Source organism: Phalacrocorax carbo, chromosome 1 (assembly GCF_963921805.1).
Source record: "Phalacrocorax carbo chromosome 1, bPhaCar2.1, whole genome shotgun sequence".
Taxonomy (NCBI): Eukaryota; Metazoa; Chordata; class Aves; order Suliformes; family Phalacrocoracidae; genus Phalacrocorax; species Phalacrocorax carbo.
Window position 1 is genome coordinate 120,782,690 of NC_087513.1, and position 27,992 is coordinate 120,810,681.

General features: G+C 44.0%; 1 protein-coding gene across 2 annotated transcripts; it reads right to left on the reverse strand.

The window, feature by feature from the left end:
* Positions 1-1,225: 1,225 nt before the first annotated feature.
* On the reverse strand, positions 1,226-27,992 carry LOC104041759 (cystathionine beta-synthase-like protein). Of its 2 annotated transcripts, none has more exons than XM_064472552.1 (17): positions 27,859-27,992; positions 22,103-22,233; positions 20,815-20,999; positions 20,105-20,211; positions 18,989-19,123; positions 16,272-16,351; positions 14,800-14,934; positions 14,176-14,245; positions 11,659-11,750; positions 10,669-10,794; positions 9,984-10,068; positions 9,694-9,799; positions 8,774-8,848; positions 7,936-8,070; positions 6,949-7,057; positions 3,442-3,526; positions 1,226-1,751 (listed from the first exon to the last, which is right to left on the reverse strand). In XM_064472552.1, exons 2-17 carry the CDS (start codon positions 22,142-22,144, stop codon positions 1,642-1,644), a joined length of 1,677 nt encoding a protein of 558 aa, XP_064328622.1. In that variant the 5' UTR covers positions 22,145-22,233; positions 27,859-27,992; the 3' UTR covers positions 1,226-1,641. The 2 variants fall into 2 exon arrangements, with proteins under 2 accessions (XP_064328622.1, XP_064328625.1); XM_064472555.1 differs by lacking the exon at positions 27,859-27,992 and adding an exon at positions 27,199-27,222.

A 27,992-nucleotide genomic window follows, 5' to 3' on the forward strand; every position in this document is an offset into this window, starting at 1 on the left:
GACATGGGACAGGGTAGCTTCCACCACCTCTCTCCTTTGAGCACACACTTCCAAAATGTACAGCAAATTCCAATGCCAAGGGAGGCCAGCAAGGTAGAAAAAACTTTATATTCAGGAAGTAGTAACTGCAATTTTTAAATAACCCCTTTGTTTCCTCTTAGCTGACTCACAACTCCCTTCAGCTTTTTTTTTTTTAAACAAACAAAAAAAACGCACAACAACTTTGCTATGCTACCAGCAATACCCCCAGACTAAACAGTATTTTTTTGCTTCAGTGGAGAGACAAAACTAAGAAAAGCGTCACTTTTGCAGATCAAAAACTTTACTCTTGGCAAAAGGCCAATCAGAAGACTATTAGAGCGGTCTTTATGAAGATGACAACAGCTACTTTTCTCCTGTAACCACAGGGTGATTCCACTCATCATTACCACTAACAGCAGTTGGTAGCCTGAGCACAGCAGCGTACAGACAGGGCTGCTCGCGCCAAACTGCCACGGCCACGCAAGTCAAGCATCACTGAAGAATCCAGAGTTACAGAAGTGCTGAAAAGTTGTAGCTGCATACGCCTACTGCACATTACTCTTGTGTACTCTCGACAGTACCAGTCCACACCATGCTTGCCAGTTACTTCCAAGCTTAGCTACAGTGAATTCAATTAGTAGTAGAGTTTTTCTCCTGGAACAAGGCACTACAGTGTAGGAGCACTTGAACAGGATGTGAAAGAGTTTACAGCTCTAGACAGATTACCTTTTACCCTTCTAAAACACGAAAAGGAGCACTTTAAGATAAATAAGCGAGTGGGGAGGTAAGGGGAAAGTACTAGATGAAACAGCATGGTTTTCAAAAACCTTCAGGCAAGAAGCTTGATCTTACCTTTCAATCTTTTCACTTGTGCTTACTTATCAGGCTACAAATGGTAAAAAAGAAAGATCTGCCTTCACAGTGAAAGCTGGTGCACCATGTAGAACAAAGTAACTAGTTTATGTTTGTTGCTTCACTGTCAGGCTTATCCTCCAGTCAGTTTTTCCTCAGAGCAGCTGGTTGACACAGCCTCAACTCCAGCCCTCAGGATTCCCTCATCTTTTACACTGATGTCACCAACAGGAATACCCACACTTTCTTCTCTCCATGCCTCAGTCCCATTTTTGTCCTCTCACAGGTATTATCTAACTTTACACCCTTGCACCAAAAAAACAACAAAAAAGCAGCCCAAACTTTCCAGAGCTCTCTTGCGCCTCTGCTTCAGTAACACTTTATTTCAACACATTTTATGAATCTGAAACAATGTTTTGGAAAGCCAGACTTTAGACATAACAAGTAAGGAACATACCAGTTAATTTAGGCAATATTTTTACATTTATATATATAATCTATAGGTAAAAAAATAAATTGTCTCAATAAGAAATATTGTGTAACCTGATTAAGAAACAAGTCCACTGAAGCTTTCCAATACAGCAAAATGCACTGGCTGTGTAGCTGACACCAGGATAGCTAACTGCTTATTTTCAGATTTTAAAACAAACAAACAAAATAAAAAACCTCAACAACCTAAGGACAGACCATTCTACTTAAGAAATAAACCTGATTTTTTGTTGGAGATTGTGAAATGTTGTTGAAGAGGCTCCACATTGTTACTTGACTTTAGCTGGACTTCCTTTCCCGTTCTCGTGCAGTCACAAAGTTAAGCAGGTCGATGGCTGTAACGATGCCAAACACCATTTGCCGCTTAGTGGCGAAACCGTCAGTGTGATCTGCACAAAAACAATGAGGGGATTCCGGCTTTAGGAGGCACAAAACCACACCATCCCACTTGGTTTTAATGGCGCTGTTTGTAAAGGCAGGTGCCAAGCCATCCCAGCTCCACGTGTCGGGGCCTGGTGGTGGAGCTGGTCATCACTGACAACCCTTGTACACTGAGGGGGAATCCAAATGGCATCTTGACCAACAATCACACAGGAACTGGCAATGATTTTCATTTCAGAAAGGCTCCTCAACAAAAAGGGTAGAGGAACTGAAACATTATGGAAGGAAGGGTAAGGGCCCACCAGATTTCTGTTTCTTGACATGACAATTCAAACCAAATCCTCTGTTATAAAGCATATTTTCCTCATACATTAGTTTCTGTGGCTCTACTTGAAGCAGCTCCAAACTGACATTATCCTGTTTGAACCAGGGGCCACTAGGGGAAGACATGCAACGCTACCTCTTCCTACCGCACCATCCTTCCTATTCCGTCAAATACAGAACTAGTACAAAAATAACAATACAACATTTTCCCATCTCTATCCAAAAAACTTATTAACCACCTAATCATTGCTGCATTGAGAGCACAGGTTCATGTGATTTTTCATTGTGCACATAAGCCTTTGACCTGGGAACTAAGGGGCCAAGTGACCTCTGGCCCTTCATCCATGGTCTAAGTTCCCTGTTCCCAAAGTCTGGCTGTATTGAGATGTTGAGCCTACTCATATACTCAGTTTGTTCAGCCAGCTGGATTGCCCTGGACTTTTAATTTATTCAATCTTTGTTCCACTGCAAGCTTCCAGTGAGATTCTAGGTTTATAAATAGTCAGCACAGAGTCAAGAGCATATCCTTTCGGAGATTATCAGGAACAAGCCCAGATTTGATGACTATTCTTCATTTATAGTTATAATTTAGGTAGCTGTCAGATAAATCTATCTGGTGAGTCTTAATATGGTTTTTAGTCTAGTTTCTCAGTGCTTGTAATTTTGCAAGCTGCCTGCTATAAGGAAGATAAAACAGGAAGAAAAAATATTATTAATATATAACAGTGATATACCCTAGCTTTGAAAATTTATTTAGTTATTTCCAGTTCATAAAGAAAGCAGTGTAAAGAGAAGAACGAAGGAAAGAGTTTGGTGGAAAAACATCAAGTGAAGGGGAGTAAGTTAGTGTAAATGAAATAAAGAGGAAAAAGAAATATTAAGCTGCCTTGAGATGGTGATGTCAGTGTTGACATCTAGATCTTACTAAACTTTATGAAGTTGTAATAAAGGTTTTGCTTTAGAAAGGCAGAAAATTGAAGTGCAGTTAACCTGGGACGCTCATTGTTATGGAACTGCTGGAAGTGGTATGACTGGAGTAGGAAGCAGCGGAGATCAGTTGTACTGCAGGAGCTTATTCATTGGCTTACTGCTACTAACAAAGCCACTGTACAGCAGACTAGACTCAGGCACTCAGGTCTGAGCAGTAACTTGCTACAAAAGCAGGTCACCACAGTATGTGGGGTTATTAATGGATTTAACATTTACTCCACGAAAATTACAGTGCTAGTGTCTTACTAAGTGTTAGTAGCACATAGTTACATACACAGAAAGAGGATTTGGCTTCTTCAGAACTTGTTTACACACTCACAACTGTACTTGCTTCTTGTTACCACTCAAAGATTACCTCTAAAAGGCACAGTATATCATACTCACATTGAATTTGTTCATGAACCACTAGAGCAAAGTGGTCTATTTCCAGGATATGAGAGAGTTTACCCAAGTTGTCCTTCAGGTTAATCTGAGGAGAGAGTTATAAAACTTAAATGAAAGAGTACTTTTATGTTCAGTGGTCAATAATGCCCATATACTTCATGCAGTATTAAAAACAATACAGCAGCATTTATATACTGCTCCCATCTGAAGTACCATAAAACACTAACAAATCAAGGCCAAATAAAAAGATCAGTTTTGTTTGTTTCTGATTTCCAAGAAAACAGAACAAAAAAATTAAGCATTATATGAAGTTATTAATTCTGATTCTGTAAACATAATGAATATACTGAACATACTGAGTATCTGAAAAATCTTAATGATGGAAGAAGGTCACGTGTTCCATGTGTCTAACAAAAGAAGTTACCACAAATCTCATTATACTTGGTGTTTTTACTCTAGCAAGACTGGGGAAAAGTGAATTAATCAGACTGAAAATAATTGTGGAAGTGAATATGATCTGCAAAGGAAATAGAGGAAGAGAAAAGCCCAAACAAGCCAAAAACAAAACCAAGGGTGACGATTGCTCAGCTAACACTGTATTCAAGTACAAATCGAGGAACTGAGAATTAAGAATTCATTTTAAGAAAAGTTCAACTTTGCTAAGACTAAGCAAGAAAGCACCCTGTGTTGACTCTGCAGAAAGAATACAGATCCTTCTGAAATACTTAGCTAATCACCCCCTGGAACTGTTTGAAAGAATATATAAAACACTTTTCTTTCTACATGCTTTAACATATTAAGCAGCAGCAACAGGTCTATTACCCGGGTGACTCTCCCCAGGTAACAGCAGCACTCACCATCTGACATACTTTCATTAAAGGGGATTAAGGGAATTTACAGCAAAGAAAGGTCTTGCACCACAGATTAAAAAAGCCTTTATCCTGTGGTGAGCTCGGCTTGTGACTGAGGAATAAATGCCACAGCAGCTGGGCTGCACCAGAACACAGAGCTCTCGTCTCCTTACTGTGAGTTAGAAGAGATCAAAAGGATTCCCAGCAGCCTGTGTTTAAGGGACCAGCAGGCTATAGCACATACTGAAGCATCAATCCTTAAGCTTGTGGACCAGGCAAGGGATGGGGGGGAAATCTGGACCTGCTGTCACATCGAGTCAACTATCAGTCACCACCACCGACAAGCAGTTTTGTGCAAACGTACATGCAAAGCCTAACTTGTGAACTCAAGTTCAAAGCTCACTGAAGGGGTAGAGCCCCATGCCATCTGATTGTGTATAACCAATAGACCTGTCTTCAGGGACTGAGTAGGCTAAAGGTGACCAGGACAAGCAGCCCATAGGCAGCACTGGGACAACTATGAAGACATAAACATGTTTTGAAATGCTTAAGGGAAATTGTACAGAACTCCCATGGAGTTTTCACCTGTCTCGCTACTGCTCATTCAAGCTCCCTAAAAATTTTGCCCATGAGTATTCCCACATTTAGGCACTTTTTTTAAACTTCCTAAGTCCTTAAGGCAATTATCCTACGCACATGCTACTATACTACACCTGACTGGGACTGCTTCTCTGGCTCTAAGGGCAAGTGACATGGCACAGCTTACAGCCCTACAACTAAATTCTCTCTTTCCCCAGAAGTAGGTTCTGGTCCACCAGGGATGCTGAGGGCACCAGGCCTTGTGTTGTTTAGCAGAGTGCTAAATGGTTTAGGACACTAACCAAAAACCACACCAGGGAACAGGCTAACAATTAAACACTAGGTACAGTAACAAGAAAGTCTCAGAGACCATGTCCCAGCTCTATTTTCTGTTAAAGGAAGGTAAGAAGTCTGCTTAAGGCTATGTCTGCTCCACACCTAGCAGATGTTAGTAGTTAATGCAAGGATCCATTGGGGAAGAAGGGGTAAAGAGACCCAAAACCACTGGAGCTAATGTTTCACTCCACAAGAATGGCCCCCCTCCCCTCTAACACACAGGACTTGTTTGGATTGGCAAGTTCTCCTGTGACTAGTGTTTCAAAGCCTTAAAGTACTATCCTGCTGGAGACTTTTAAAAAAAAAAAAAGCTATAACCATTACTCTTCAACTCTAAGAGATAGCCACAAAATAATTGTGGCGCTCACGTCAAAGAGAGCTTCCTGTGTTGCCAAAAGGTAGCTTTGCCTTGGTAGTCACAGGCTAAGCTGACCTCTTCTTGATGCATGCTGTGGTACAGATCCTAACTGTAGGATATCCTAAGTCATTTCAGTGACACATATGATCCATTTTCACAATTTCACCAGTAAACAAGCCAAATAAGCTTGACTAAATTGGTAAGAAAAGCAAAATACACAATACTTCTGAGGTTATGTGCATTTAACCATGTTTCTCCATTAAATCTTCATTTCAAATGGAACACAACCAATGAATGATGCTTTTAGTTAGCATGCTAGCAATGGCACCACTTTTGTGTCACTCCCTTTCCATCCTCCACCAAGAAAAAGTCAGAACTAAAGAGAAAAGAAACGGTTAAGCTGTTCTTTACTAAAGAAGCATGAAAAACTTCAAGCTGCCCATGGGAAAAAGCCACAACCTCAGAAGTGCAGAGAACCGGCTACTACAGCTAACACCAGTGCAGCTACAGAAATGATTGCATACCACCAGCCCCAGAAACTCTTAAGGTATCCAGTGAGGGAGAACATGAACTAAGCAGTTTTGTTACGCACCACATTTCCACCTGATGCTCGATTATCTGTCTGGGAAGGAAAAAATATATTTACATTTCTCTATAAAGACCTAGCATCCTTTCTCAACCTCAGGGCCTTGGTAGTTTGTAGACTGAACAGAAGCATTACCCATACTTCCAGAGTACAGCACCTCATCTACTAGGAGACAGTGTTGAAACTAAAAGCCTGGCGAAAACAAGGTCAAGCATTCCATGTTAAAATCAAAATCCTCTTTCTGTAAGAGAAGTGGAGCAACAGCAACAATACTTATATATTTTAGAAAGGCACCCATACAGCAGGGAAGTTGTGGTATCTTGGCACACGACATTGGATGGACAGCTTAAACTGGCTAACACCAAAATTCACATATCTTGACAACATCAGCTTTCAGCAGCCACCCCGCTGTTTCAGCAAGGCATCTGATACAAAAGGCAAACAGTTGCTTGCTTTTAGTCTACACAGAAATTACTTAGAAGAGTTTTTTCAATATCTCCCTGTCTCTTCCCTGGGATACTTCCATTGCCCAGATTCGTGCCAGGGTTTTCAGGGAAGGAGGAGAGGACAAGCACGCTAGAAGAAAGCCTGTTGAAGTAATGGAACAGCACAATATAGAACCACACACAAACCTAGGAGCTACTGAGGACAAGATTTAGAGCACGTGCGTGCTCAGTAACAGCTACTCTGTATGGTCCCAGGTAAACCTTACTCAACCTGATGCCACAGAAGCGTTAGGACACCTACAGTAGTACTTTAAACCAGACATCTAGGAGTTGTAGAATATACCTGCTTACCTGTTTAAATTGCTTGTAGATTACTTTGCGGACTTCGTCAGAAGGCTGAACTTTTCCAGCAAGCAGTGAAGAAAGCATGTTACCCAGGGTAACCATGCCCAAAATCACCCTGGGTAATGAGAGAGAGAAGATAAGGCTAAACAACACAAAAACCTCAGGCGTTCCTGTAGATAAAAGCATCCACTCTCAGCCAGCGTGGAGAAGTCAGTTCAACCGCTTCATGGTATAAAGCAACATTATTGATGTTACACTTGGATTCTGGCCCTTCTGAGCATCAGGCTCTACCTCTAGTTCTTGCAACTGAAGAGCTTCTGGTAATGAGAGGGCTTTTGAAAAGCACAACTTCATTGTTTTACACCCTCATCTGTCCTTTTGAAAGGTGCAACAGGGCCAGAGACACGCTTGCCTCAATTTTGCTTATTCCCCTTCTCCCTGCAAGGATGTTGCAAGGACCTGCAACAATTAATCCTGTGAGTTAGCACTGTAACTGGAGAGTAACTGAGCAACTCTTCATTATTCAGCCTGTCCTACAAGAGACCTACAAGGCTAATAAGGCATACCAGCTTGCTGGGGACACGGCTTATGGGGGTCACTACAATATTGGACTATAATGCAGTGTTCTAAAGAAACTGGGTGAGAACTGCAGTGGAGATGAGTAGGTTTAGGGCTGTTTGTTTTAAATATGATTCTTTGCTTTGTTAAACAGTTATTATAAAAAACAATGAAATTATCCTACATAGACACACTGAGTAAATCTATCATAATAATAATGAGAAGCTTATTATGTGAAGGGCAGGACAGTCTGGCATGATAACATATTAAGTCCAGCATTGGTGTGTTTAAGGCAACATTTCTGAACTGTGTTACTATAACTGAAGAAAGATGAGTGAGAGGATATTATACTTCTAGTAAGCATTTAGAAGCATCCATTGGGAGCTGGTGAGGGAAATGATACATATGGATGAATAGTGACATATGTGGACATACCCAGATTCATCAACAACTGGTACCTGGTCGAATCCCTTCTCCCGGAGAATTTCAACAGTCTTTGCACAGGTAACAGTTGGAAGCACAGTCAGGGGAGCAGAGAGGCTTAGTTCCTGAACACTGATGTTCCACCACCTGGGGATGAAATAAAAACCAATCCCATGCAACTCTTATGGAGAGAATGGAACCAGTTGCTCATGTACAGTGGCCTTCAACACTGAGGAATGACAAAAGGCTGCAAGGAAGAGCTAGGATTCAGCCAGAGTCAGTAAAGCTTCAAGGCTTTCAAGTTTTCTCACCAATATCAGGAAGTCACTCAAGTGTGAGAAGGCTTTAAGACCAAAACTCTTTTCCTCATTTCACCTACTTTCTAAGATTAGATAGGGGAGAGTACTAACCTCCCTAGTTTCATTATTTATATCTTACACAGGAAATTTTGGGCTCATACTAAAAAAGTTAGCCATATCTACAGTCATTATAGGCAGCAATTTAGGGAAGATCCCCCTCCACCTATGTAGACTTGCAGTGGTTTGCACTCAAGAACTCTGATCTCGGAAGGGTTCTTTAGATACTACTTTTTTTATTTCAGGTACAACCCTTTTCACAAAAAAAAAATAATCATTAAGTACCAAGTTTTCTTCTGCTGCTATGCAACTCAAAGAAATAAACAAACTAGTTTAAGCAGATTTGATTAATAGCTCCAATTATACATCAACACAATAGCATGAAAGATTAGCTAACTCAAAGCAGTACAAACTGAAATTAGTTTTAAATTAGCAACTGCCATAAAGACGATTGAATAGACTTACGAAAAGCCAAATGGATCTGACACACTTACCAAGGTTTTTTGACAAGGTCTTCTTCTTTCATGAACCCTTTCTGAAACATCCATTTGTCACTCAAGAACTTGGACCTGGAAAGCATCAGGAAGTAAAAAGCTCATTAGCAGGCTGAACGTCTGACAACAAAACTAATAGCAGGCAGAGGCATCTGTTTACAGCTCACTACCACTAACAACTAAAGCATAATTGAAAATATACTGCCGTTTGCCATCCAAGCTTACCAGCCAGGGACATTGAGAAGAAATACTCATAGGAAGAACAAGGAATCTCATAGGAAACGAAGCTTCAACTACATCAGTCCCTTGCAATACAATAGACATATAGCCTGGAATGGAAAAGTGCCGACCTGTACATAGGCAATGTCTACGGGCAGTTTCTAGTCATCTAATATTGTGTTGGATGCAACAGAAGTCATGAAACACAGCTAAAAACATCATCTTTTGGGATATGTTTCAATGTGGTACGAGAGAAACAACTTTTCAGTACAGCTCAAAGCCCTTACGCTTCCACCTGCAAACTGACCCCAACGCTGGCTGCTGCTACAGTAGCACTGTGTTCTGCTGTTGACACAGGAAGAGACAGTGGACAGCCTTACAGGGACTCTTCCAGGAATGAGGTAATACCAATGGTCCCCAATAAATAAAACAGTGAAAGCAAGCCTTCTCCTGTGAAAGATGCTAACCAGTGATAGCTATATACTGAAGTCAGACACAGGTAGGAGCTCAGCTTTCAGAGGGCTAAGCTTCTTTCTACGTCATGTCAGGCCCTTTCTAGATACCTCAGAAATTGTGCCCCGAACATATTCCTTGTTTTGGTAACTGGTTGCTAAGAAATACATATTCAACTTGCCACTGCTGTAAGGAGGTTTGAGGGACTGCCTCATCCTTTCCCAGGGAGAAAACAAGCAGGTTCTTACATGTAGTTCCTGACAGAGTCAGGGAGGATGACAACACAGCGCTGCCCTTCCTTCAGCTCTTTGGCTGCCTTCACAGCTACAGACATGGCACTGCCCGAGCTGCCACCTGGAAAAATGCAGATCAGAGGCAAAACTGTCAAACCATAAGTGAAATGAGAAAGAATGGAGAGGCAGTAGAGGAGGCCAAGGTGAGGAATACATCGTCTGAAGTGGAAGGAGGTCTCCCTGACCTGTACAATGCTTCAGCCTCCCACATATTATTAAGAGAAAGGATTCGCATCTGCTCTTACCACACAGCAGTCCTTCCTCTCGGATCAGCATGCGTGCGAAAGCAAACGACTCCTCATCATTGCTCTTGTACCACTGGTCCACAGCCTGGGAAGGGGCAGGAAGACAGAAAGAAGGGTCTGTTTAAATGAGGAGAGATAGGGAAGCTACACAACTAGTGTGAATTCAACACATGCTCTTTGAGGTATCAGCTGCCCTACTGAGCCACGTGCCTGGGCTTCCATCCTCCAAATGCCTTTTTTTTGCCAAGGTAAGTCGATCACATTAGCACAACAGGTTCTTTATCGAAACCTCTCTGTGAGAGCAGGCTGATGTGAGACAGCCACAAAAAGCATCAGTTTCCTCCCCTCTTGGAGGGCTTCCCAGGGACACAGACTCTGCTCAGGACATACTCATATGAGTTTTGGCCAGGAGGGGTTGGGTTTAAAAAAAAAAAAAAAAAAGTACTCTGTCCTAGGAAAATGTTATATGCGCCCAGCATTTCCACTTAGCACTGTAAAACAAATGTGGCAGGTGCAGAAGCCTTCTGAGGACTGCTTTTGCTTATGGAGAGAACAGGAATATTTCTGTGTAATAGCCCTCCCCTTTCAGCTCAGAGAAATACTTCCAAGTATTTCCTCCTCCTTTCACCTCACTTCTGCACCCCAACAGAGGGCAAAGAGCAGTAAACCAAGAAGCATGACTTACAGATCTATCCAACACTGTGGGGACAAAATCATATCCAATTCCTTCCACTTCATACATTGTCTTGTCAGTCTTGTTCAGTTCTTCTGGTGTAGCAAGGATGGAGCCTTCAGGATCAACACCTATAATCTGGAGAAGCAGTTTCCACTTTGGCTACCATAACACACTGCTTTTGAGAACACAGCTATTTAGTCATGAGCGCTGGCCTCATTACAGCTGTAGGTGTCACACCGGCTGTACACACAGCCAAGCTAACAGCAGCTTAGTCTCCTATTCATTTCTTCCTGGCAACGTTCACCTCCCCTGTGAGCAAAATGCTTTGCTGCTTCTGGCCCCTTGGCAATCCATCCTGCCTCCTCAGGCTGTGGACACCAAGTGAGGGGCACCACATCTTCTACATGGGTTTTGCTTGGTTTAAACAGAAGACAGGGTTTCCCCAAGACAAGAGTGTCCTCGTGCGTATGTCAGGCATCATTACAGCCAACACATTTTGTGCCAAGTGTAAGCAGATAAGTTTTATTTTGTTTACCACTCCCTGCCTATGTAGGAAAATATTAATGACTGAAACATGATACCAACTTCTGTGAGGAAATCTAACACAGCACACAGGTAGACACACAGGTTGGTGTGTGCAGAGAAAATTTCATTTGGTAAAAACTCAGCAGCTCCAGACAAGTTAGTAAAGGCGCAGTCAGAGAGGAAACAGAAGGCTGCAGTACACATCAGAGAAGGAAGTTTCTCAGACACCCCATGAAGGGATCCAAGGGCCAGTTTTCATCTGAGCCAAACCCAAACTCTGGTCACCAGTGAGACCAGAGCACGATGATTTCAGACAGTCTGAAAGCCTTTCTCTGCTGCTCAGAACTACCTTCTAAGAACATCCAAGAGCTTCCCATAGAGACCCAGGGCAGGCTTGCAAGGAATGGGACATGCCAAGTGGAGCAGTTTGAGGTTCACACTGCTAAAGAAAAATGTTTTAGGCTTGCCACTTACTTTGCAATCTGGACACTTCTCCTTTAGCTTTCTGGAGATGCCAGTGATAGTACCTCCTGTGCCAGCTCCAGCCACCAGCATGTCTATCTTCCCTGTTTAAAGGTAAAGGATAGAAGGCAGTTGTGAAATCTCCCCCAGAATGATGGATTAAAAACCGACTTAGGTTTAAGTATGGACTTTCTTTAACAAAAATGGGCCAGATAAGGCTCTTGGTTTCCCAAGAGCCGTGATATGAGACCTACCTTGAGACCACTTTGCTCAATCCCCATTTACTTCAACAAGGGTTTTGAAATGCCCATCGAGTGGCCTGGCAAAGCACCAATTTGTGGTACTTTGGAGAGAGCTGGAGGTGGCCCATACAGCTGACACCTGTAGTTTTCCTGTTACTGTATTTGCTGATGTAGATAATTCATTATTTAGCTTAGAATGAGCAGCCCATTATATTAGTTAATTTACTGAATGAGTGCCAAGAGCATGGGATAGGTACACATTGAGAGATCTGTTAATGCAACTACTTGCATTTTCATGTGAAAAACACTGTTTTGGTCATGAGCGCTCAGAGTGAGCCCAGGTATGATAGTGCATTCTTCTGTCACGCCCTACAGTTTCCATGGTGCATCTACATGATAGATTTGCTGATAAAAAAATACACACACCAATTCACACACAAAAACCAGTGCTTACCAGTCAAAAGAATAACACCCTGGTAAGTAGAGGTATAAGCTCAGAAATAACTGAGCAGTGACTGGCCTATGGGGAAAAGTGAATACAAACAAGCAGCCTAAATCTAGAACTCATCTAGACTCTCAGTTTGTAGGATGGCAGTTTGTTAAAGTATACTCACTTTAACTCAAACTTAAAGTAAGTTTGCCACAGAAAGACAAGCCAAATCCTCTGGATGGCTAGTTACTTTTTTATTTTGGGGGGGGCAGGGAAGAACCCTTCACATGGCCCTCACCTTAATGAGAAGGAATTTAATAGCAAGTTTTCTTATTAGAAAGTCCCATCGGAAACTGTACTGTTTTATAAGGCAGGTCAGTAGCCTCCTGTAAGACTTCCTTCTACCATTCTACCACCTATGGCAAATGCCTACATGGTACGCTGAAGCATCACACTGAATGCCTCCAATAGCTCTCACACCAGTTCCTCCGCTGGGTGAGTTAGCACAGCTAAAGCTCTCTGCTGCCACAGCTCAATCACTTCTGGTACTCCAACCTGGCTGCGTAGAGCTAACATGAAAGCAACCCCTGCAGAGCAAACAGGTCTTACTGGTGACAACTGCAACACAGAGCAGTTTGTGCTCCTGACGACTTCCTAAGTGAAGAAGCTTCCAGTGATATTAAGTATTTGGTCTGAGAGTGTAAAAAAAAAAACCCTAAGGGCTGGGTCCTGCACTTAGGTCACACAACCCCATGCAACACTACAGGCTTGGGGAAGAGTGGCTGGAGAGCTGCCCAGCAGAAAAGGACCTGGAGGTGATAGTCGACCACCGGCTGAACATGAGCCGGCAGCGTGCCCAGGTGGCCAAAGCGGCCAACAGCATCCTGGCTTGTATCAGGCATAGTGTGACCAGCAGGACTAGGGGAGTGATAGTACCCCTGTACTCAGCACTGGTGAGGCCGCACCTCAAATACTGTGTTCAGTTTTGGGCCCCTCACTACAGGAAAGATATTGAGGTGCTGGAGCGTGTCCAGAGAAGGGCAACGAAGCTGGTGAAGGGTCTGGAGCACAAGTCTTCTGAAGAGCCGCTGAGGGAGGTGGGGTTGTTCAGCCTGGAGAAGGCTGAGGAGAGACCTTATTGCTCTCTACAACTATCTGAAAGGAGGTTATAGTGAGGTGGGTGTTGGTCTCTTCTCCCAGGTAACAAGCAATAGGACAAGAGGAAACGGCATCAATTTGCGCCAGGGGAGGTTTATACTGGATATTAGGAAAAATTTCTTCACCAAAAGGTTTGTCAAGCATTGGTACAGGCTGCTCAGGGAAGTGGTTGAGTCACCAGCCCTGAAGGTGTTAAGACATGTAGATGTGGCTCTTAGGGACATAGTTTAGTGGTGGACTTGGCAGTGGTAGGTTTGTGGTTAGACTCTATGATCTTAAAGGTCTTTTCCAACCTAAATGATTCTGTGATTCTATGATTCCGTATTTGTCACCAGAGAAAGCAATGCTGTTCTTTCATGCCACTCTAGCTATGTGTTTTGGGGTTGGGTTTTTTTGTTTGGTTTGTTGTTTTTTGGTTGTTTTTTTTTTAAGATAACTTAAGCATCACTGCTTTCTCCACCTGGTCACAAGCAGAGGAATCTAAAAACAAACGCACCCCTCTTTAATGGGGGAAAAAATTTCATTACTATGACTACTGAAATAAATTAATTATCTAATGACACACAGCATATGTATGAGATTTGCTGTATTAAAATCCATGCATTTCTCAACCACCTCAAGTCCTATTCTCCAAGAACCTAGCAATAAGAGAATACTAGTGATTCATTGAAGAGGGCATTAGTAGTAGAGCAAACATACCTTCGCACTGCTGCAGGATCTCTTCAGCTGTGGTGTCATAGTGCGCCAGTGGGTTGCTGGCATTACGGTACTATATTGAAAGACAGAAGAACTATTAAGTAGACAAGAAAGACAACAAAATTCACATTGTGAGGCATTACAAGAACATGACAAACATTCTCCAAGCCCCACAACAGCTACATATACCATTTCCAGACTGTTTCCTTGTTTTCTGGACCTAGGCAGAATGCCCAAGAGGAGGTACAACCTTCCTAAGTGACCTAATTTAAGAGCAGTTCTAAGGTGCCAGCACCCTCCAATGCCACTATCTGTCCTGTCTGTGGGACAGTTTGTTTTAAGAACATGACACCCTTGCACCTATTCTTCTACGCAGGACTGCCAATTCAGTTGGAAAGCCACACACATTTTGCAGTTTCTGCACACCTCGGCTCATTGCTGCCCTCTAGTGACTACAAAAGCTTGCTACCCTACAGCATTGTGATGCCTCAACGGCAGCTCCAGACCTGGGACATCTTTTCCTCCACAAACCTAGGCTGTCGATTAGTCATCCAAGGACAGTAAGGAACAAGGCTGCAATACCTCCTCCCACACTATTGCCTGCACCTCTGACACTTTGGATCTTACCTGGTCTAGTATATGTGCATTGGGGATTTCGTTTTTCAGTCTCCATGCTACTCCCACGTGAGATTCAGGAGAATCAAATCTGGCAGTAGTTGGGGTCCTCACAATCTCAGCACCCAGAGCTCTCAGAACATCCACCTGTAGTAAATAAAAGTGGTCATAAAACCCAAAACTGCTCTCCCAGCACAGAGACTTCATTGAGATGCAAGGGAAAGAAAACATCTTCCCCTTTTACTTGGGGCTGCAATAGCCTCCTTAGGAGTTCTGGTGCACCCCAGCCTCACCGCATCACTGAGCCATGGCTCCAAATCCTTGATCTAATTTGGTCTCAACTAATCTTTACTTGGGAGCTAGATGTCAAGTTCCTGTTTCTATTCTAGGCTGTCAGGCCTGTAGGGACTATTACTACATATTGAGAAGCTTCATTCAGGCAAAACGCCATCTCCTCTCATGCCAGTCACATGCTCTGCACTCCAAGAGTGCTATAGCCCAGTGTTTTATGTTTAAGTGCAAACTATGTATATTTACCTCCCCCTTTGGACACAGGCAGCAAAGGAGATCCTCCAGGGCCCTATGCACCACTCAACTGCTAGGAGGGCAAGAACGTTTATGACACTGAGCTAAGGCAAGGCCCATCTTCAGAGGGGAGGCCTTTGGTGCTGCATGGCACAAGGCAATGGCCACATGGTAACTCCCCTTCCAGAGCAGGTAAGAGCAAGCAACGGGTATAGGGGACATTGTTCTCATTTGTGCCGCTGCCTCTCAGTTGCAACACTGGAAGTGTTTGAATTGAAATAAGTGGTTTTGCTGACAGTGATTTGTTGCCTCAACACAGAGGAACTCTTCTTTTGGCTGTAAGTGCAGCACCACCCTAGTGGAGCGCAGGATGGGGCTTGCTCTAGAGCTGGATGTTTTGTGCTTTCCACAGTGAAATTACATGGACATTACCCAGGCAGCTTTTCCTTCCCCTTTGTTGCTGTAGTGACACAACTCAGATGCTTGCCAGTACCCCTCCAGAGTAACCTGAGGAGCTCAGCAGGCTCTCTCATGGCCTTGCTCAGCCCAGTGCAGAACAAGAATATTCAAAGCTTCAGCATTGCCTTACTTTGTCCTCCTTTGCTCAGTGAGTGACAGCTAACTCTGGGGCAGGTAGCTACTTCATTGTGCTAGGTAAATCTCAAGTTCCCTTGATATTTGTTTTTAACAGTTATGACAGTTTTCCATGCGACAATGTTGTGGGGGCAGGTCTTAAGCACGCTTCTGTCCATGGCTAGCCAGGCCTGGATTTCTCTGGGCACTGGCAATAGGCCCTCAGCAGAGCTCTGCCTGGCCAATGACTTGGAGGCCAAGAGCCTACATCTTTGTAGGTAACACACCTATCTTGTGGCTAAAGCCACAGCACTCATCTGCACCAGGAATGCTGCTAGTGCAAACACGCTTATTTTATAATTCTTGAAAATAAAAGCACATCTGACCTTCTCCATACTCATTTTCTCTGGCATCACAATGATACAGCGGTAACCCTTCACTGCTGCAGCCAAGGCCAGTCCAATTCCTGGAAGCAAGCAAAGACATGTAGAGCATACAGTGAGGACCAACAAAGAACAAAACCCACAATGCTAGCTTTGGCATGTCCTGGCTTTAATCAGATTTTCACCAGAGGCTTGAGTACAGCGTCTCTGGAAGAGTGGTAAAGGGAATGTTTCTGGCTACTGAGGAGAACAGGATTTACAGATGCTGCTAGTTCTTTGAGGATCACTGCCAACAGAAAGTTTAGTCAAGGGTGGGGAAACTTGACGTGTGTAAACTGCTAGCTTTACCACATGCATATCACCTTCCTCCTGTCTCACCCTTCATTTTTACAGAAGTAATTTGGAAAAGGAATGAATTCTAAGCTAATGACATCTAGAACAATCATTTTGATACTGTCAGAAGAGAGTTTTAGAGCCTCTATTGACTCCCTTCTGCATTAAATCCCTAGTTTGCAATGTGCCAAAACTAAGTCCTTTCTAAAAGGACATGATTTAGAGGCTGTGTGTGATTGAGATTCTAATACACTATGTAAACTGGCTACCACAGTGAAGTACCTTGACTGTTAGAGACAGACACATCATTTCTACTTTAAAACTCTGCACCTCCAGCCTGATTTCTGCCATCCAGCTTGTCATTGTCTGACTACCTGAAGAGCTAAGCTCAGAAGTGCCTTCCCCATAGAAGAGAAGCTTACACCTGTTATCAGATCACCTCTCTGCTGGATAAGCTAAACAGATCAAGTTAGTTGATATGTGTCTGAGGTTGGGCTGCACGGCACCTCCCCTGCTGTTTTGGGTACCAGGCACAATACCAACACATGCATGTGACAATGCCTCACAGGCAGATTACCCTATACAGAGACTTTCTTGTTCAAAGCTGGCTCTGTTTCTACATTGTGCCGGATTGCATAAGGTGGGGGGGGGGGGAGGAATCTTTAACTGTTCCTGTAATAGAAGCCTAACTCACACTTCAAGTAATCTGGGGAGGAGAAATTTAAAAAAAAAAAAAAAACCACAACAAAAAAAAACACACACCACACAAACCACCAAACACCAGCTTTTCCCAGTATTTTATATATATTAATATGGATGCCAAATGGGGGAAAAAAAAAAAAAAGACAGCAGAGGCCTCGCTAAGGCCGAAGACCAAAGAGAAGCACTCTCCCTTACGGTCTGTGATGATAAAAGCATTCTGAGACCTGAACTGTAATACTTTGTACTTTCTGCTGCTGACCTGGAAATGCAGCAAACATCAAAACAGGCCTTTGGCTGAGGGAGAAGTGGGATGCAGAAAGGACAAAAATATAACACATTAGCTCTCACATTTTAACATATCCAGGAGCTCTGAGCAGCAGCCTAGACCAAAAGTCAATACTCTTAGGTTGCTATCTGCCCTTTGCTTTTAAATGAAAAGACAGCTTTCTGAACTAACTGTCCTATACCTCCTTCAGTTCTCACTTCTTTCTACCTTTAGAATTCTGTGGCAAGAAGAACCATTTATCAGGTACTGACCCAGAAAGCAGGATGTCATACTATGACCTCAGATACTAGAGGAATGCAATGTATGGATATTTTCCACTACATGCCATTGTTCAGACAAGAGGTCACAGTCACAAGGGCTTCAGTTGCACAGCTCCTCCCACAGAGCACCTGCTGAGCAAATGGGAACAGATATGACTTCCCAGTTTTCTGCTGAAGGCAGGGGAACTGGTCACAGATCAGCTCATCATCCCAGTCCCACCATTAACAAAGGCTGAACTAGATAAAAAGAACAGAAAGATCTGCCTGGCCTGTGTCAGAAGGCAACAGTGCCCAGGAAAGAGTTTAAGAAGAGGACAAGACACCTCTCCAGAACACATCAGGCCAGGAAGTAGCTTGTAGGTCAGCTCAGGAACCTCCTCAGAGGAGGCAGTATATTTTGTATTTAACTAGCTCAAGGGGGAACATTCCAGGTATATTCACTCCCCACCAGAAGAGCAGCTTAGCAGAAGTACAACAGCCATGGCACAGGAGCCCAGAGTTAACTCCAGCCTGCACAGATCATCAGATGCTGTGCCCTGGCCCCTGACGAGCAGGACTGTTCCTTCCTCCAGCCCTCCAAGGAAGAGCAGCTGACCTAAGTGGAATCTGTTGAAAATTTATGTGTGCAAAGCTGTGTTAGTGCTGTAGGGATGCAGCTTATCTACTATCTCCAATCTCAGCAGCACCACATGGGAAAGGCTGTTTCTCAAACCAGGCCCACCTCACCTGACAGAGTGTAAGAACGCGGACCATGGGACTTCCCAAACAGGAGGGAAAGATCCAGATTACCACTAGTTTTTTGGTGCTTGATTTCCAATAATTTCAGTCAGACTTTAATTCCTGAATAGGACCTAAAGACCCTAGTGAATCTGACCTAATGCTTCTTTTCTTTTAAAGCAAAGAGCCCCTGCAAATTTAGCAGACCTCCGTCCTAGCTGTTCTAGTCAGCATAGGACACTGCAGAATTGTTCCTTGTCCCAAGATGGAAAGGGCACTGCTCCCTACACCATGCAGGCAGGAAGAGATCCCCCTTCTTCCTTGCACAGGCAGCCTCCACACTCCAGTTTCAAGTCCGCCTCTGCCAGGAAAACTACCACACCATTTTCCCCCACACTTTGCAGGGTCTCTCCATCTCCTACCTGTGTTTCCAGAGGTTGGCTCTATGATTGTGTCCCCAGGCTTCAAGATCCCAGCCTTCTCAGCATCCTCTACCATCCTCAGGCTGATGCGGTCCTTAACACTGCCCCCAGCATTGAAGAACTCACATTTTGCCACTGGAAACAAAGAAACCAAGCCGAGTTCTTAAACAGCAGTCATTTGCTAACCACACTGCTGGTTCCTAACATATCTGCAAGAACAGCTCTGTTAACACATCTGCCCAATTCACCTCCCTATTTTACAACACCAGAGATGGGGATTCAGTTCACAGCATCTCCACTGTTGTCGGTCTCAACACCACAGCAAGTTTGGTACTGGATGCTCGCCACAGAAACCAGGAAGCCATACTCTGTCAGTCTCCTCAAAATATGACATCTCCTTTCATCCTTCCTCTTTATTACAGCCCAGTCATTAGTATAAAAAGCCCCAGGGCTCTTCCAGTGCAATAGCACAGGGGAAAGAGAACTCTACCACCATGCCTTGCCTCTTCCCTGTTTTATTCTCCAGCCAAGAGTTTCTGATCAAACTGGAAGTTTATCCCTTGTTCAGCCTACACTTTCACTTCAGTACTCCGAGGACTAATCCCTTCACTGGTGTTAAATACCACCTTTCATGACTCTTATCAGAACCTCTGATATCTCCAGTATGGTTGGGCTTAAAAAAAAGCCCACACAAACAAAAAACCCATTCACTGACAGTTTCATCCCTTTCATCATTTTCAATGATCTTTAGCGGTAACTGCAGATCTGCATTTTGCACACACTGATGAATACTCTGAACATGAGAAGCAGTCAAAAACTTCATATACATTTTTTGAAATTAAAAAATTATTTTCTATGAAAAAGTATTATTTTTTCTACAAAAATGGAAAAGCTACAAGAAATTCCCTCATGAAGTACAAATTCAAAGATGTTTTAGATGTCCAAATCCTAAAAACCTGAAAGTCTGCCAAAGAAAATACGGAATTTTTCTCACCGTTTTCTGCAGGGTACCTGCACTCCTCCTATGCCCAGGTTACATGACACTACTAACCAGGACTGCCCAAGTTTCTGAAACAGTGTTTCTTATTTTGATTTTCTGCCTGCAGCAGTACTTACAGAGTTCACACTTGAGCCCATACTGCTTCCCAATCTTGTTGATTCGCACCAAGGGTGTATCGCCAACTTTATTCAGGATGCTTGGCATGATTTTCAGAGGCTTTGGCCTGGTACACATACAAAAAAAAAGTCAGTGTACTCATGGAAGGAGCCACAGGCAAGTCACACAAAAGCAACACAGCATTTGCAATGCTTTTTATTTCAGTCAGCTTTCTCCCTCCTCTTTAATCCGGCTAGGGGTTTTTTTAGGTATTTTGGTTAAAAAAAAAGGTCCATTGGGTATAAGCTCACAAAACATCAAGTCCTTGATCCAAAACCAGGATTAATCAGATACCAAGCCAAGTGCTGAGGCAAGGGTGAAGTGCTCTGCACTTCCCCCTGGCATGAAGGAGCTTAGCACTGTTCAGAGTCAGCTATTTTACAAACAATAGACATTAAGAGTACAATCTTTCAACTAGTCAGGGAACTGCTTGCCAGGTTACTTTAAGTTAGTTCCAGTCCACGTAGTTTCATACCCTTGGTGCAAGGCCCCTTATATGCTTAATCTGGGTTATTAGCTTTGCTTACACATGGAAATTAAGAAGCATCAACATATCTACATGCTAAACAGCATCAATTGAAATCAGTCATCTTTTGTTAAATCCACATGGGGGTTTGGAGAGGACCTGGATTAGTGCTGTACTGAAAAATCAGCAAAAAGTAATACTTACAGAGTGGTATGATGATGTGGGGAGGCAGAGAGGGGTTTCCCAAGCTTCCACGTGCATTTGCTAGGTGTATCAGGGCGGATCCACTCCATTTCCTTCTCATTAGCCTTGCAGTTCTCACTGTCCATCCCACCAGGGAGAAAATATTTGCCAGGTGCATGAGGGCATGAGTTTGTATCTGGCTTCTCCTGGGAAGGAAATATAGGCATTTCACCCTTGGGGTAGGAGAAAGGGGAAAAAAAAAAAAACCCACAGGAAAAAAAAGGGGGGGAGGGAAGGAACCCCAAAACAAACAACAGTGATTTGTATGCCCTGCCGTAACAAGGTCAGAGCATCTTTTGAGGCTATCAGTTATTCGAGTTCTGCACCATGGGAAACCACCCATTCTCATCATTGCCCCCCCTACAATAGCTAAAAATCATGTTACTGATAAGTCCTTATTCTTGTCTCTGTTCCTTCACCAACAAATCTATTTCCAGTCCAGTGTTTCAGCTTGCAGCTCTTCTGAGGGAAGCCTGAAGAGAAACTACCCTGGTGGCAATTTTCAAGAGAGTAGTATTGCCTATAAACAAAAAGGGGAAATGGCAACAAGTAACTTTTAACACCCAAGAACAGGTTCTGCCACTGACTACAAGAGATCCTGTCACTATACCCAAGAGGCAGGTATTAGGGTAGAGAGCATAGGATGTCTCAGTTAGACAAATCCCATCCTCAAGTGTCCCGGTTTTGGTTTTCCCTTACATGGAGAAAGTCACAACAAATGGGTATTTTATCGTCAGTTGATGTTTCCATAGTACTGCGAAGATAGGGAAGCATTTCAGCATAATTTTGACTTGCCAAATCCTTATTGCCGAAACAAGAATCTTGCACTGCAACGCTGAGTGCAAGCCCAATACGGTGCCCTATATGAAGATAATTCAAGCACACTGAAGCATGTGCTTACTCTAACTAGCCTCCATAAATATCAAGAAAACAGGACTAGCCAGTCTCATGGGAGACACCCCTCCTACACCAAAAAGCAGTTCTCTGAAATAAAACCTCTCCATTCCAAGCAGAGAGGCACAGAGTAAGACTACTTGGTGACTAATTAAAAAATGGTGCCAAAAGACTGCATTGCTACTTGTGGTCATGAAGGAGAACTCTTCCAGAAAGGCCACTGGTTTCAATAGCACCTACCTCCACAGCACTCCAGCAAAAAAACCTAGAAATCCCTCTGAAAACAGATAGGGCTTTCCCAAATTCTGGTGACAGAAAGACAGGCAAACAGTATTGCCTAAGGACCAATTAGTACCTCAGACACAGAAACAGGCCTTTCCAGTATCAACTTCTCCATGTTCTTTGGTGAAGGTGATGGCACAGTAGATTGGACTTTCTTCAGGAGGCCAAGTACTGTGGGTCACAAGACTGGAACCCTCTTCAAAGCTGCAGATCATGCAAGTTAGAAAAAGAAAAAATATCAGGAACAGTCTCTCATAGGGGCAAGAGGCACATCCCACTTTCACTGGGGAAAAAAGAAGCTGCAAAACATAGTGAAGATTACTTTTATAAACAGGATTAAAAAAAAAATCATGCAGCAGAGGTATGAGAAAGATCAATGGAGAGTCTGACCTTGTTCTTCCTGCATTACCTAATCTTCCCTCTGTGCTACCCTCCACAACTCAGATCCAGCAAAGTAAGCAGAAAACATTTCTATTGGCCTGTCTGCAATTCCATAAGCTTGAAAGCCACACAAAGTAATAGAAAATACTCCAGTTCACAGTATACATGCCTCTAGGGACACCAAGGGTGAAAGGGCTTCATGGCGCCATCACAACTTAGGAAAAGGCTTTATACAGGAACACTTGCAGAGAACTCTCTACCCTTGAGGAGACCAAAATCTCACAAGTTCCTACCCGAACTGAATTAGTGTTGCATGCACAATTGTAGTGATGCTGGAAGCAAGGAAGCCTTCTAGCAGGCATTTTGTTTCAGAAATTAGTAAATATAACATGGAAGCACTAAGTTCATTTCTCCTACTCCAGCCAGTTGTTCATAGAGCCTGCCCACTTCCTTTCCACTGACGGCAAAAATCTGGCTAAAGTCTTGGAAAGTGTGTGTGTATAGGTTTCCTAATATTTGTTTTTCTGATCACCATTTTGCAGCAAGGTTCAAGCTCTTTCCAGTACTGAATTGTACTAGGCCTGGAAAGGGTCCCTGGCCTCATCCTCTTTCTTGTGACAAATGCACACAAACCAGATACAGCTTAGATGAGGCGGAGTTGATGGTCTGGTGACACCCTGGAAAATAATTTGAATCACAGGATCAGTGAACTTTAGCATTTGATCATCCAAGCTAACATGTACCACTCATCACTACTGCCTTACGCACACCAATTCCTTTCTTACATGCTGATTTGAAGAAAATGCCCAAGGCATTTAAACTGCCCCCTTTAAATTGGCCTCTAGAAGTGCCAACTTTCCAGAGTAAGGCTTGAAATAATTCTCTTTCTGGATATAAAGACTTCCGTGCCACCAAAATAATGTGATTCTACTTCATTTAGGTTAATACATGCCCAAAAGCCATGATGGACTACATCCTGTCCTAGACTACTGACCAGGACTAAACTGAGAGACACTAGTCCCTGAAAGCTAATATCCTATAAATATACATAATCTAACACCAATCAGTCTTTGTTACCAGAAATTAGTTTACTTTTAGTTCCATAGTAAAATGCAGCCTTCACTTCTATTTCTAGAAGGTGCCCAATTCACAGATCAGAATATCAGCCCTTTTTTTTGTAAAGCAAAAATACTGGAGAAATTGCAAGGCTTCCTATGAGCCACATCCACATGCTCCTTCAGAAAGCTGGCATGAAATACTGGACATAGACACCAGCTGCCTCTGCTCACAGGTAACGCTGACAATATTAACAAAGTCCATCTAATAAGGGTACCTTGCTGCCAAAGGATCAAACCACTTCAACATGCAGGAAGAAAGCAGCAAGGGATTATAGACAGGAAACGGATTTTGTTCAACTTCTAGGCTCTCATAAAATAGCAGTGCAAAAACAGGCTTGAAATCACCAACCCTCAGCGCCCTTCAAGAGGGTTCAAAAATTGAGGAGAAAAATTTGTTGCAGTAAAAGTTTCAGAGGTTTCAAAAATTAAGTGCTTGTTCTTTGTGTTGACAGAAGGGAAGAAATGAATGTGACTCTTTAAATGTTGCCTTTTGGAGGATTCCCTCCAAATCAGGCAAGACAATACCATCTCATTTTCTCTACTCTAAGACAAAAAATCCACAATCTACTAACAGCAACACCCATCACCTCTTGAACTAGAAAGAGCAGAAACAGAGGAAAAGCTATATATATTCCCTTCATCTAAGCTGCGATACTCTCTCATATGTTTAGAGGAATGGCAATACCCTGATGTTTGATCAAAGCTTCAATAATGGGGCTAGAAGCTCCTTCAGTGTTGCTGATGAGCTGCCTGACACGTGACCCAGAGCATTCAAATGGTGCCTACAGCCCTAGATGATGCACCTTCAGCAAAACAGGGGCAGAGTTGGTCAGTCTAGGACATCTAAATTCCCCCCCGAGACCTACAATCCCGCCTACAGGTCCAAATCAGGCCATAGGAAGCTGGTGAATCTTTCTACTGCGGAGATCTTTGTGGGACAAAAGAAAGGGGGTGAGCAGAAATCACCAAAACAGAGGAAGATAGCAACTTTTTCACTTGCCTGACCCTCTTCTCAATCTTACTTCTGGGAATGCAGGCTGGGAAGACAGGACAGGAGAATGGTGACTGCTTCTCCAACTGCAACTGAACACTGCTCAGAACAATCTGAGGGACAAAAGCTGCAGGAAGAGTCACCCATCTTCAGGAAAGATATTCTGTCAGCCTGAATTTAAGTTTGCTGTTAAAGGGAACACTCCCGTAACTAGCTGGGGGTGTGGGCAGAGCCTAACTAGAAAAGCCTAACTTCTGCCATTTTATCTGCAGATAAAATCAAAAAGGCCATTGAACAAAGTCACTTAAACCTAAGTCACGAAGGGGACTTGGACATAGACAGAGGTTTGAGATCCAGAAAGCCTCAGGAGCAAGGCTCACATCTCCGGATCCATCTCCACAGGGAACCCAAGACCTAAACTATTTCTCAACCCCTACAGATCAGGACTGAAGGCCAGCAAGTGAAATTAATCCCCAACCAGACTGAGCTGAACTCACTCCATAGATATGTTAGGAGCTACAGTTTCTAAGGCTGTTTACAGTATATGGTATCAGCACTAATGCAGACATTTAAAGGATATTATGTATGCGAGAACCTATTTAACTTGACTCTTGTCTGAAGCAGAAATGAAGATGTCTAAAAGGCAGGTGTAGGAGATGGATCAGAGGAAGATGCCCCAAAGGCTGACTACTCAGCAAGAGATGAGATACAGGATTTCATTATGCTGCAGCCTGAGAATGGGAAACTTCGACATTAAGCAAGTACTGTACTCCAAGAACAAGTAAACTAATTGTTCTGCTCGCTCTGAGTATCACAGGGTGTTAGAGAGCTTTAGGATCTTTACAGGTTAGCCGGTGTAGCCATACCCATGCAGCCTTTGGAAACTTTTCAGAAACACTACAGCTATGAGTGATTCGGGAGACAGTCAGCCCTCTGTTTTTTGTTAGTTTTGTTTTTTTTTTTCCTCTCCACCCTCCTTCTTCTTCAATAGCAGGCACCGATCACTTCTGTGTCAGGAGACATCGAGTGACCTGAAGCAGCTGGGGTATGCATTAACAACACTGTGGCTCTAGGAACAAATCAACTCTTATCTGTTTTCTGCTGTACAGGAAAAGAGCACACGTGTCCTCTCAGTGATCACTCTTCCTTTCAAGGCCAGACCGGCATACTCATAAGCCTCCTGATAGGAAATGAGCAGTTCTTCATGCCTCTAATATTGCAAAGATGTTAAAACTTCAACAGCAAAACAGCTTCCACCACTATGGCAACAGTTATGCTAGAGAGCAGCCAGCGAAAACATAGAAACACAGAATCACGAAAGCGGTCGGTATGCCTTCCCCCCACAGAAGGGAAGCTGTGCATGCAGCCCTAACGCAGGTGTCTTCGAACATCTCCATTTCCTGAGTTCACACCAACCCTGTCCGGACTCGCCTGGTAAGTCTTCCAAGTGAAGACTGACGTCTTCAAGGAGCACTAGAGAAAAGACTGGAAAATGCCTTATCTGCCTTTTTACCTGCTGCAGTCAATAGCTTTCATTTCTTTCCCTCCTTCTTGTTCCCTCTCCTTAGTGCACAAAGATGGACCAACATTACAGCCTAACAGTGCCCTTGGTCTGCCAACTTCACCAAGTACAGGTAAAGAAGCATTACAGGTAGGATAACAGAGGGTCAGAGATTAAGCAAGTTGCCCAGCACGACAAAAAGAGGGAGTTGGAGCTCTGCCCTCAATTTCTGACCAGGTCTATAAAACAGGTGGAAGCACAACTCCCCTTCCCCAGCATTATGGTGCCCACCCCTGCAAGGCACCACATCTTTTGTTAGCTTAGGGACCTCTGATAAAGGCTGTCAGAGAACCACTGGTCATCACTGCCTGGGCATCAGCCTTTCTGACTGATGCATGTTTTGTGGGAAAGACCAGCTGCCACACACTCCGGCTACATCTGTAGAGCTTTTGGCAGGCATCCAGAGTGCAACTGCGGGCACGGTACACCCTGCTGCCTGTCTGGTTCCTATGGATCTCACATGCAGACAGCAGGCACCTGCCAACAGCCAGAGACCAGGCCATCCCAGCCATCCTGGCAGCCTACTATGCTGCCAGGGCCAGATTAGTGACGTACCTGAGCCAGCACACGGGCCCCATGACCCTGGCTACCAACCACAATGCCACCACGTACTGCTCTGGCTTCAGGAAAGCAGGCTGGTTAACTCACACGTTGAGAGTCACGATAGGATACTAAAAAGCCACCAACTAGTATCAAAAAGGATGATATGTCCAAATGCTCCAAGTACTGGACCTAACTTAGCACCTAAACCTTTGTCGGTAGTGATCTCACTACAGCCATTCTCCTGCTGAGAAATACCAGGTTCTGAGCAGGTCTCAGTTTCCCAGGAAACACCTTTCCTCCTCTGACATAAAATCCCCAGATTTCGCCTATCTCTGTACTCTGAGGTTTCCCTCCTTTCTGCAGCACAAGTTTTGTGGAACATGGAGCTCTCGTGCCTCAATTCAGCAAACAGACTCGTTTAAAGGGTAAACAGTCTGAGCAACTTTGCTGGAACAGGGCCCAACACTCCAAAGCCTCCATGGTCAAAGGCTTTAGGATTAAAAAAAAAAAACAAAAAACTGAAAAATACATATAAGACGAGATACTCAAGCAAGAATAGAAAACGAATTGCTTGCCTTTTGAGTAATGGCCCCTTCAGTAATATGCCAGCGGCATTACTAACATTGCTATCGTACTAATGTTGCTTTCGAAGTAGGTCTGACGCGTCTCAGCCAAGTTCAGACCCTTCCTAACAGAGGAAGGGCAATATATACAACAAAGCGTAACTGACGAAGCTTCTTATTCTGCCTTGGCCAGACTTGCCAATAAAACACCGGCAAGAGACCGCCACGGCACCCACGAGAACAATGGATGGCAGGCCAAGCACGGCTCATGGCTGATGCCAACCCCACAGGGAAAACCAAAAGGAACGATGTCATCTTGCAAGCCTCTATAAGAAGCAAAAAGCCCACTCTCCCTCCTCCAGCTCCCTGCCCCGAGGCTGCCCGCGCCTCTCTTTTCGTCATTAAAAAAAAAAAAGACCCCAACCCCAAACCAAAAGCCCACCCGCGTGGTACAACCGCGGCATTCACCCTCCCAGCCCGCCATCCTTCCCCAGCGCCGCGGGCCGCAGCGGGGCGAGTCCCAGGCAGCCCCCCCACCCCACCCCACCCCACGCCACCACGATCGTCTAACGGCCACCCCACGCGACACCTCCTCCCCCCCCACCCCCCCCCGCCGGCGGATGATGCAACACCACGGTGCGACCGTCCCCCCCCCGACACACCGCCCGCTACCTCACTCCGCCGCCACCGCCCACCCGCGCTGCGGCGCTGCACACCGGCGAGGAGGAAGATGAAGATGAAGATGAAGATGAGGATGGCGGCTGGGCGCGGGGGTTAATAAGAACCCGCGAACGCCGTGGCCCCGC

Excerpts from the sequence above, each read along its gene's own strand:
- LOC104041759 (XM_064472552.1), bottom strand. The coding sequence starts at position 22,144 with ATGGAGAAGTTGATACTGGAAAGGCCTGTTTCTGTGTCTGAG. Across the intron at positions 14,935-16,271 it reads AGAAAATGAGTATGGAGAAG|GTGGATGTTCTGAGAGCTCT; the intron begins GTCAGATGTGCT and ends TATTTACTACAG. Across the intron at positions 8,071-8,773 it reads GACCTTGTCAAAAAACCTTG|GTGGTGGAACATCAGTGTTC; the intron begins GTAAGTGTGTCA and ends TTTCATCCCCAG.